This window comes from Myxine glutinosa, chromosome 9 (assembly GCF_964187855.1).
Source record: "Myxine glutinosa chromosome 9, kmMyxGlut1.1, whole genome shotgun sequence".
Taxonomy (NCBI): Eukaryota; Metazoa; Chordata; class Myxini; order Myxiniformes; family Myxinidae; genus Myxine; species Myxine glutinosa.
This window is the reverse complement of record NC_136269.1, coordinates 56,843,015-56,855,028: the sequence shown is the minus strand read 5'-3', so window position 1 is coordinate 56,855,028 and position 12,014 is coordinate 56,843,015. Positions and strand designations below refer to the sequence as shown.

The 12,014-nt window shown below is 43.5% G+C and overlaps 1 protein-coding gene across 3 annotated transcripts in view; it reads left to right on the top strand.

Annotated features, from left to right (window-relative positions):
* Nucleotides 1–8,915, top strand: part of PEX6 (peroxisomal biogenesis factor 6) — a 98,062-nt gene extending 89,147 nt beyond the window's left edge. For all 3 annotated transcript variants that reach the window (XR_013624531.1, XM_068129103.2, XM_068129104.2), the window contains one exon: nt 7,346–8,915. Coding sequence is in view for 2 of the 3 variants with exons in the window: in XM_068129103.2 (XP_067985204.2) it covers nt 7,346–7,512 (167 nt within the window). In the remaining variant the exon portion in view is untranslated. The remainder of the gene's footprint in view (nt 1–7,345) is intronic.
* The last annotated feature ends 3,099 nt before the right edge of the window (nt 8,916–12,014 follow it).

Here is a 12,014-nt window from a genome sequence, read left to right as displayed (position 1 = left end):
CCACAAATGTTGAGGTTTGACATTATATATAAATATATTGTCACATCTGAGGCCCACAAAAGTGACGTGCCTCAGTGGCAGAATCCTTTGTCCCAGGAAACGGCCAAGCGATTTCTATCTTCTACTGCTCTTTACCGGTCCCCAAGGTTGCCCCAATAATCCAAAATTGACGGCACACGCACAGGAGGCAGATGCCTCGAACACATTTTCTTACCTTTTAATTTTAAAGGGTGTACTTATAATGAATATAGGGGTTAAGGGTTTATTTATTATGAATATAGGGGTTAAGGGTTTATTTATTATGAATATGGGGGAAAAGGTGGACGAGACGATTAGTTCATAACAAACCATGCAAATCAACAGACAGAAAAAATGGGGACAGGCAATCGTGTATACAATGATGAAATATAAATAAATAAAACCTAATCCACACTGGGCACCACAGATCACACTTACACAAACATTAAAATTGCAGGTGAGGACTTTCTTTTGACTATAATGTGCAGGGTGGAAGGCGATGATGCAGGCCGTTCTGGAAGCCACAGTGACGAAGTGAGCCAACGATGATCAGCACCTCGGGACTTGCACCCGGAATCAGCCCTTGTGACCAGTAGCGGACTGGGTCTTAAAACCGGCCCGGGCATCCTTCACCTAGGTCGGCCCATTATTCATTTATATGTTGCTTATCTGAGAAAATAGACGAAATGCTTGAAAAAAAAAACTAAATAAAATCCACTAAAAATTAAATTTATTTTCAGTAACACAAGCACATGTCATGTCTAAGAGAGTAGGTGCATGCGCAGTTTGCTGCTTCTGGCAGCCACACCATCAATGATATCCTTAATTTCAAGTTTGGCCAGGATCCCTTTTTCCACAGACATCAACATGAACGCCTCAAGATGTTCTTGTGTCATTGTACCTCGCAGACGGCTTTTGATTATCTTCAAAGCAGAGAAAGACCGTTCACATGCCACTTGTGACACAGGCAGCGTTAGCAGCAGCTTGTAGGCAAGCCCAATGCTCTTGTAGGCATCAGTGAAGAGGTTCAACTTGAGGAGGACCTTGTAGCAGCAGAGAGGACAGGCTTTACATGACTTACATGTACTTGGCAGAGTCTTCTTGTCCTGTTCAGACTCACTGTCCTCCTGCACTGTATAAGCATCTGCTACTGATTGTTTCAGTGTTGACCATTGTTCTCCAAGGCTTCGCAGTTCTTTTCATAGTTGTTCCACAGTGACACCATCATCAAATCTCAGCAAATGTTTATGCAGCTCTTCCACAGCTCCCAATGGCACTTGATCAAAGTTCCTTGGGTGAAGAAGTGAGAGATCAGCATACAATGTTGATGTTGCTGATCTGTCAAACCGCTGCTCAATGCTGCTCACAATAGTGTCCACTATTCAGTTGTACACTTCAATGCGATACTTCTTTACTGGGTCAGAAGCTGATGTAGCCTCATCTGTGGACAGTTCACCATCAATACGTTTGTGCTGTCTTTGCCGTTTTATAGGAAGGGACTCTTCCATAACAAGATTTACATCCATTTCATCCAGCTGGTCATTAGCCAGTTGAACAAACTTTGCAGCTGCATCATGACAAGCTTGGAAGTCATCCCGTAGCATCTGCATATTCTCCAGCAATTCATCCACCCTCCGGTGCACAGTCAGCAGATCCAATTGCACAGTTTGTAGATACTTGGAGAGCGCTGTAGTGCGGGAGAATACTTGCAGATATACTTGTGCAGTCAGAATTGTTTCAAACTGCAGGAGACTGGCAATGTATCCCTTCACCTTGGCCTTAACAGCTGCTTGGATCTGGTCAGCAACTAGTATGGCATTAAGAGTGGTGATAACTTCCATGAAAAGCACTCCAGTTGGGTTGCTGAATGAACCAAAAACCTTCTTCAAGGCGGCATCCTTTGACCACCATCGAGTTTCTCCGATAGTTCCCATTCGTTTCACAGTAGTGGAGTGTCGACTCCAGATGTTCATTCGCTGATAAGATTCCCGAAAGAATACTGCAATGTTATTCAGTAGTGAGAACAGTGATGCGCTAGTCACCAGAACACTTGTAGCTTCGGTCACAACGAGATTTAACACATGTGCGTGGCACCAAACATGGATCTGCATTGGAGCTTCCTTTGATAGCAGAGTACTGAAGCCTTTGTAGCACCCCTGCATGTTTGCTGCACCATCAGTTGAGTTTCCAACACAGTTCTTGAGGCCAAGATTCAGTCCTAACAAGACTTCAGAAACAAGTTGCACAAAAGCTTCGCCAGTAGATTCCTCACATTTCACCACACTCACTAATCTTTCTTGGATAGTTCCAGTGCTATCAACATATCTAAGAACAACAGAGCACTGGTCTTGGTTTGAGGTGTCTTGAGTGGTCTCAATTTCCACAGCAAACATGTCTGTTACTTCTTCAGAAATCCACTGACGTATCTTATCCCGGATAACTGTGATAACATAATTCACTGTAGTTTTAGACAGCAAAGTTACCAAGGAGCCTCGACCTCGTGAACTCTTTGCCTTCTCATGTTGCTTCTTGCTGTTCTGGACAACGTGAGAGATGATCGGCTGTGCAGGAATCATACTTCTGAAGTAGTTTTACAACTTCCAGAAATGTACCATGGTCGATCTCCTCATTGTCAAGTGGGTATGCTGCTTCTTCCTTACTTCCTCTGTAGCTCAGTCCTCTCTTACCAATGAGTGTGACCACATCCACAACTCTTTCCATCACTTGTCGTCTCTTTCTAACCTCATCATGATGGCTACGTGCAAGCAGGTGAGAAACGCTGGACTGTTGTCGATCTACCAGGTATGCTGTAGAGCATCTCAAATGAAACCAAGAGCGTTCATGTTCTTCAACACGTGTATGTACATGTCGCCAGTCAGTCATTCCCTCGATGAACGTGGACCAGTCTGAGGTGCTGGAAAACGCCAAGCACACTGAACAGTGAAGAGAATGATTGTCCTTGTTGTATGACAACCACCATCTGTTTGTACCATCTTTTCGCATGAAACACCTCTTGACCACTCAGTTGTCAGTTTTTTGATTAGGGTGGTAATTCCAAAACAGCAAACAATCTTCATCTCTACATGGTTTCTTAAAGTAGTTAATCGACGGGTATCCCTCCTCTGCAAGTGTAGCAGCTGCAGCAGGTACATCTCCCTCAGCTGACCGCACCTGTTCGTGTTCACCAATTTGCACTAATTCTGCCGATTCAGCTGCCAATTGATCATCTACCAATTCAGCTGCTGATGGTCCAGCTACCGATTCAGTATCCTTATCCCCGTGTTCACTGACTTCACCAGGCCCAGTATTAGTACTCTTGAACAGATCCAAAATGTTTCTGCACTTTGAAGCACTATCTGACAGTTTCTTTTTCTTTCGAACACGTTCCTTCTCAGCACCTCCGTTTCTTCTCTTCTGGTTTGCTTTATCCATTGTCGGTTACAGATGCAGATGCTGACATAATAATAATAAAAATTAGCATCGTAAGTCAGTTCGCGACATTGTTGTCAATACTAGATCAGTCGTCAGCAGACCTATCTAAACTTACTTGGCCTGTCGGCTGAAAATCCTTTTTACTGTTGATTTGGTAGTTTTTACAATGAAGGAAACACGTATCGGGAGTACATACGACATAGCGATTGTGAATGTACCAGCTCTGAGGCGTCTTTCGCTTCGCATCACAGTGACAGTGAGCACCAATATGGCGGCCGTAATACTAAAATCTGGCTTAAAACCCCCTCACCTCACAGCCCACAGCCTTCAACCAGACATATTAACACGCTCCTCCACCTTCATTCCCGTTCTTCAAAGCAAAGCGGTAAAAATTGTTGTGTCGCCATTATATATGACGACCAACGGCACCCGCCCTGAGGGCCGGGCTTCAATTAGGAGGCGCGATTGATTACGATGAACTTCTAATGAATGCAACTAGCTCAAACACGACATGGTCCATCTATCTATAATTCCAGTAATCTCTGTGTGTCTGTGTGTCTGTGTGTTTGTGTGTTTGTGTGTTTGTGTGTTTGTCTGTGACCGCTGTTTCTCGACAACCACGGGTCCGATATACTTGAAACTTGCCAGGTATATTGCTGGGGACCCGAGGATGTGCCTTTTCAAGGTTTCATATTAATCGGACAAGTAGTTACCGAGCTATGGCGATTTCTTTACCAAACTCCGCAAGCCGTTCGCTTTGGACCAAACCATTTCATGTAAATAGAGGGGGGGGATTGTCACCGTACTCGCAAGCCGTTCGCTTTGGACCAAACCATTTCATGTAAATAGAGGGGTACGATTCAACCAATCAGAGAGCAGCGAGCTATCACGTGTGCCGAACGTGGCGTACAGACTCTGCCTCGGACGGCACATTTGAGAGCGTATTCATTTATTTCACGTTGGCAAACTATGTTGGCGTTAAACTATGTTTTAAAACTAATTAAAACTAATTTGCGATTCATCGTAACTGCGATATGCGACCTTCCGGACAGTCAAATGAGGACGTCACTTCCGGACTTACAGATAGTCATAGTGACGCTGAACGTGGCGAGCAGACGCTGCCTCGGACGGCACATTTGAGAGCGTATTCATTTATTTGACGTTGCAATCTGTGTTGATTGTTGTAAGGTACGATCGATTGTAGTACACGTTTATAATAACTCTGCCGACACAGGCCCGATTAACTGCAGCGCCATCCGAGCTGCGGCGTCGGGACGATACATTCATTGTACGGTCACATCACGCACTTACGGGCACGCCCATGGGCCCATGGGCACGCCCATGCATGCATGGGCGAAGACATTTTTTTTTTTTTTTTTGGCAAGGAACGGGCACCCACGTACGGGCACGTCCTAGGCTATCTATAATTCCAGTAATCTCTGTGTGTCTGTGTGTCTGTGTGTTTGTGTGTTTGTGTGTTTGTGTGTTTGTCTGTGACCGCTGTTTCTCGACAACCACGGGTCCGATATACTTGAAACTTGCCAGGTATATTGCTGGGGACCCGAGGATGTGCCTTTTCAAGGTTTCATATTAATCGGACAAGTAGTTACCGAGCTATGGCGATTTCTTTACCAAACTCCGCAAGCCGTTCGCTTTGGACCAAACCATTTCATGTAAATAGAGGGGGGGGGATTGTCACCGTACTCGCAAGCCGTTCGCTTTGGACCAAACCATTTCATGTAAATAGAGGGGGGGGATTGTCACCGTACTCGCAAGCCGTTCGCTTTGGACCAAACCATTTCATGTAAATAGAGGGGGGGGATTGTCACCGTACTCGCAAGCCGTTCGCTTTGGACCAAACCATTTCATGTAAATAGAGGGGGGGGATTGTCACCGTACTCGCAAGCCGTTCGCTTTGGCTTTGCGAATGGACCAAACCATTTCATGTAAATAGAGGGGGGGATATAATTTTAGATATATATATAGTACGGGCATGCCCTAGTATATAAACATCCGTTAAATATCACACGCAAATCATCAAAATCTAAACAGTATTTTTAGAATTTCAATAAAAAAACCACATCACTGTTCATATCGGTAAATATTATTCCATCGTGTTTCAAATCGTGATTGGTGATATCAACTGGACGCTTTTCTTTAGGAAAAAAAATTGAATGATTTTGTACCTCTTCTTCAGCTTAGAACTTCAGGATAATTTTTTTTTTTTTTTTTTTTTTTTTGTATACTGAATCGAGGCTCGTGAAAGAGCTAAGAGATGCTGACATAATAATATACACGACATTGCTGATAAAAGTTCCTTTTCTCTCTTTGAAGTTCTTGGCAAACATTTTTATTTTGTCACTGCTGCCAACGCGACACCATGGCATTATTCATAACATTCATTCATTCATTCATCTAATGATCATTAAACATTATTTTTACGCTCATTAAACGATTACGAAATTTAAACCAAAAAACATTACGAAATTACGTTCACACCATCACATCAAACACGACCTTGAACACAAAAGTCACAAACATCGCCACAAACGTTACGTCACGTAATTCAAACCGTGAACACATCGAATATTGGAGAGCCCATTGCGCAAACGATTTGTTTTCTCTGGTACGTGTTACAGGGCGGGTACCGTTGCTAGTAATTATAATGACCTTTTGACCTTTTGATATTTAGCGGGGAATCCCCGGGGATGGAGGCAGAAGTTTTCCGTGACAAAAAAATTTTCAGCAGTTTTTTTATCCAGCCCAGCGGCCCATTTTTTACTCAGCGGTCCCAGCCCACCGGGCATTGCCCAAATGCCCTATGGCCAGTCCGCCCATGCTTGTGACCCTCCTTCTCTTCTCCTGCATCCTGGGAGATCTTGTGTCCATCCTTTCAGCTCCCCTTCGCCGTTGTCTTTGCCTGGGAATTATGGAGTCTCCATTCTCTACTCTATCGCCAAGATCGCTTTTATGCACTTCTTCATACTGAAGTCCTCCTGGACGCCGGCAGCTCTCATGTGACCTTTCTCTCCTCTCCCAGCTCTTCTTCCTGGTCTTGCTCTTGATCCTCCCCGCTTCTTCTTCAAACTGGGACCTATCTCAAATCACTCCTTCTTTTCCATTTGTCTGTCTTCTCTTGGAAATGCTCCATCTTTTCTGGCACTCCGTGCGGAGTCTTCTTCCAGGACGTCCCACCCACAGGAAGGCTTAAATAAAAATAATGTTGATCCGCATTACGCCACCGTGGATGGTACACACTGGTCAGACAGATCATGACTGTCTTTTCAGAGCGTGTGCCTTGTTTTATGACTGGAATTCCTCAAATGCCTCCACCTGCAAACAAGTGTTTATGCATACAATATTACCCTGACAATCCTGTCTATAAATTACATATGCTGCCTCCTTAGCATCACATGAAACAAAAAGACTTGCTCTCTGATGACAGGTCCCTGATGCATGGCAATCTACCCTACCCAAATCACATGTGCCATACTGCACTTAACACAGTCTAGCTGTGGATTCCCTAATCCTTCACTCCCCTCTCTCCACATTCCCTTCCACATGACATATTTTGCCAAACTTTGATTTCAAGAAACAACTTGCTAATTTTAGTCTTTCTCCAAAGTACAGGCCGTCGAAAGTCTTGTTCTGGTTTTTAAATTTTATTACAACCAAACCAAACAAGACTTTGTGGACACTTTGTATAATTCCGACACATTAATGGTGGAACAGAATTGTAATTTTCCATCTATTTCTCACAAACTGAAAGTCAAAACTTAATTACATCCTTGTATAGGTTTTAAATTGTAATACCGTGTTGATATACAGAAATGCTCGCAGCACCTGTTGTTATTTTCCTCAATAAAGTATCACCAAAATTATCCCTCACCCACAGGAAAAGATACCGAGGAGAGTGATCTGGAGGTGAGAGCTGAGGATTTTGATGCGGCCGTGGAAATGCTACAACCCTCTGTCTCCTCTGAGCAGCTGGTGGAATGTCGTCAGGTCCGCGACTTACTCCAAGGATCGCCAGCTCCTGTCTCCCGAGCTTTCAGATTATAGTCCCTGGGCAATGAGCAGCAACTACTGAGTGTAGGAGGTTGCTGTAGAAAATGAATGAACAATGCCCTCAAGAGTACATTATAGGATGGCAGCAGATGTGCTTGGAAATGGCATTAAACTGTCAAGCTTGGCGGTTCTTCTTTAACTGTCTTCTGTGAAAACAAAAGGTATCACATCTGGTTGTTGACTTTGGTTTAGATATAGCAGATAGATCTTGTTCACAGTTTTGGTGGTGCATATATATATATATATATATATACACACACACACATCTTGCCATGAAATTACTGATTCTAAACCTGATCCTTTAAACTTTAAATTATAAATGAAATGAAGGTTATTTTCATGTCCTTTTATTTACAAATTGTGGGAGGGGGGAGGCTGGGCTTCGGTGGGCAGCTTTGGCAGCTGTTGGACTCTCCATTCGGGCAGCTCTCCGTTCTAAAGCAGCAGCATTGGTGTGAAAGAGGGCCGTGCATGTTTGCGCCCGGTGTCACGCAGTTTGATGTGCGTTTGCGATGTGGCCGAGGCATGCAGCTGCAGCAGCTTTGATGAGGCCGAGGGCCATACACGCACATGGTGCCCGATGTTGCACTGATCGGCATGCATTTGGGACGCAGCTTAGCCGTGCAGCTTAGTGTGCTTTGTTGACTTCCTTAGCTTGGTGCGCTTTGTCCCTCCCGCCGAGGATGAATCCCTTTTGCCGACTCCCTCCCACCATGGTCGGATGGGACAGACCTACGGTGGGACCGTGTGTGCAGATGGCAACCGGTGGCAGCAGCGTGCCGTTTCCGGGCGAGTGGGGATATCCCCGGGTGAGATCGGGTGGACCCCCGGATGTGGAGGGGGGGGGGCACAGCACGGATAAGGAGATGGCTTGGTCCATGAGTCGTGGCTCTTTCCTAGATTGAAGATGGGTGCTTCGAGACCAGGGAAGGCTCCGTTCAGTAGAGACTTGCGAGTAGAGATGATGACCGGTGACGGTGGCACTCACACGTACATGGATCATGATTATACTTACACATGCATGATTGTGATTGTACATGCACATGAATCCTGAAACCCACCCCACACGTGGAGATAGCAGCCAATGACACACATTATTATTTTTTTGAATGCAGCCTTTGGCTGCTGTTTGCATCATCGCTGGGAGCGCAGATCTGCTTATGCAGCACCCCCTGTTTACACTAAGCTGATACTCATTTGCCGACCTCGGAAAGATAGCAGGATTGTGGCTGATGCTATTTAACAGTACGATTGTGGCTCAAAGTCGAGACTCTTAAGAACTCAGCGAGTCAGCCATCTTTACCGAGAAAAGCAGGCTTTCGTCACACACATTACCTCAACAGATGCGATCTTCAACAACAACCACAACTGTAATATCAATAAAACCGAGGAAATTGCTCATGCTTTTATTTGAATTGCATAGATGAATTATGGGGATTGGGGATTATTTGTTGGACAGATTGGGGATAGACAAAGAATGATCACTGGAATAGCTAAAAAAAAAAAGTCACCAACTGGAACGGAGAATGGATTATTATTAATACCCAAGACCAAGTACACTACAACAATGGATTTTAAAAGATGGCAGGACTGAATCAATTAGACAAGTGTCGGTTCTGCAAGGTAGAAACAGAAAGCATGAGTGACCTCCTATCTGGATATAAAAAACTCATGTCAGAGCAGATGTACACCCAAAGGCACAACAAGGTATGTGGAGCAATCCACTGGCATGTCTGCAGAAATTGCAATATCCCCATTCCACAAAACGCATGGAAACGTGAACCAAAAGCAATCACTGAAATCAAGGACATAATGCTTACGTATGACCGCATTATCCCATCCAGCGTGAACATGGAAAACAAAGCATTGTGACCGCACATAATACCCGGGAACAAAAAGGAAAAGACAGCATTGCTGATTGAGATACTGTATCAGTACCCAGCGATTTTGGCCTAAACATTGCAGAAATCAAGAAAATGACCAAATACCAAGACCTCAAGAATGAAGTGAAAAGATTCTGGAAGCTGAAGAGCGCTGAAATTGTACCAGTGATAATTGGGGCAATGGGAATGATACAGAAGAACCTTACAGAGGTCTTACCTTACAGAACATTACCACAATGTTCCCCCATATACAAAGGTATGCTGTCACTCCATTCCTTCCCTCACTTCAAATGGCACCACAGCTGACTCTGCTTGTGAAAAGACTGAATACCTCAATTCTGCATTTGCATCTAAATATTGTGTACCCAACCACTCACACCCTACGTCTACCCTATCCTCTCTTACGCAACTGTTCCTGGATACTGTCTTTCCCACTTGAGAAGATGCAAAGGTTTCTGGTAAACCTCGACTGATTCAGTCAATCCAGGCCCAGACAGCATCAGTGCACATGTAACGAGAACGGCACTCGGTGGTGTAAAGACGACACGTCAACGGCAGTAATCTTCCAAAAAATTTTTTTATACATCCTTTAAATTTTTTTATTTCAATTGGATTGTATACTTGAACACTGTAGAACAGAAATCGCCTCATTTGCACTTTCAAAAACATTCCTTTTAGCAGAACTTGGAAAAACTTTTTACGCTGTCTCGACCAATCAAATTTGCTGCTCGTTCTCTCAGCGTTGGGGATTATCGAGGTCGTGCTCGGAAAGGCAAAGCAATAGTTTAAAAGACCCTTTCTCTTTCTCAAGACTGCGTGGGGTAAGGTGTTCTATGAATTCTCGTGTTCATTTATGTTGTGAGGAGATCAATGTTGATGTGGAGTTGGCCTTTATAAGATGAAATTGTTGATGTCTCATGGGTGTCTTCGACATTGAAGCTGGGGTTTTATTTATTTTTGGCGTGCTCCAGGAGTGCTGTTGGGAGAACTATATTTTGTGCCAAATGTGCGATATTGGCCACACACTTTGAATATGTGAATTTTTCCTTCCTCTTTCCTTGCCACACACTCTTTATTATGTTTGTCCTTGTGCTTATTTATTGTATTGGCAAATGCTGGTCGAACTGGAACAGCACGGCACTCGGTCGAGCGTGACCTTGTGCCTTATTTATTGTAATGGCAAATGCTGATCGAATTAGAACAGCACAGCACTCGGTAGAGCACATACCTCCACCACCCTGAACAATTTATGTTTTGTATCCCACTGATAGGTCATATCTGGATTCAGCCCCAAACCAAAATCAAATCAGCTTGTTCTTGTCACACACACAACCTGTCCACCATATTTCGGCCGAATCCTTCCACAACTCTTCGAGATATCCTGCTCAGACAAACAAACAAGAAATATGTTGTGCATAGCACGATATTTGACAAATCCCTAAAATAAGTTGTCCTTTGGCCTATGTTGACCTTTTGGCTGATGTCCGCAAAAATAATTGGTGGTTGAATTAAGTGACCTGACATGAAAATCCTGTTCGAATTTGAAGTCGATTGGATGAAAATTGATGATTATAGAAGTTTGGCCTATGTTGACCTCAAAAATGATTGGTGGTTAAAATTGCAGACCTGATGTGCAAATCCTCTTCAAATTTCAAGTCATTCAGATGAAAATTGATGATTTTAGAAATTTGACAAAGTTAAGTTGACCTTTGGCCTATGTTGACCTTTTTACCTCAAAATCAATAGGCTTCTTGCTTATGCCCAACTATACCATTCCGAGAAGTTTCCTGAAGATCAGTTTAAATTTTTTACCTGTAGGTGATTGACATACAAACAGGCAGAACAAAGACATAAAATGTCATATGCCCCATGGTTTTAGTAATTTTGCTGTAAGGAGTTAAACGACTAGCCCATATTTACAACATTATACTTTATATTACTTTAGTTTGAATACAAAACAAAATCTTCTGCATATGCATACGCTCATGTGTTGTAATTGTGCCAAGTTTGAACAAAATCGGTCCATGCATGTTCGAGAAACTGTTTGGGACACGTTTAAGTAACAAAATGGCCGCCAGTCGGCCATCTTGGATCTGTTCTCAAAAAAAAATGACATTCATTTGTAAGCCATCATCCATTTATCTGTGTGCCAAGTTTGAACCAGATTTGTAAATCCATGTCCGAGAAATGGTTGAGGACATGTTCAACATCAGGGTTTTTTTTACAACTAAAATGGCCTCCAGTCTACCAGTCGGCCATCTTTAATGAGATCACAAAATCTGTCCATAGATGTCCGAGAAATGGTTGAGGACATGTTCAACATCGGGGTTTTTTACAACTAAAATGGCCTCCAGTCTACCAGTCGGCCATCTTTAATGAGATCACAAAATCTGTCTATACATGTCCGAGATATAGCTGCGGACGGATGGATGAGACCCAATCCATACGCTCCCGTTTTGGACCAGTCCAACAGGGGCTAATAAGGCACACGACCAACTAATATACTTGAAAAACCTTCGATTTTCGCAAGTAACAAACAGACAAGGGTGAAAATATAATCTCTGTCCACCTTTGGTGGTGGAGGTAACGACCTAAATTTAAATACTTATGTAC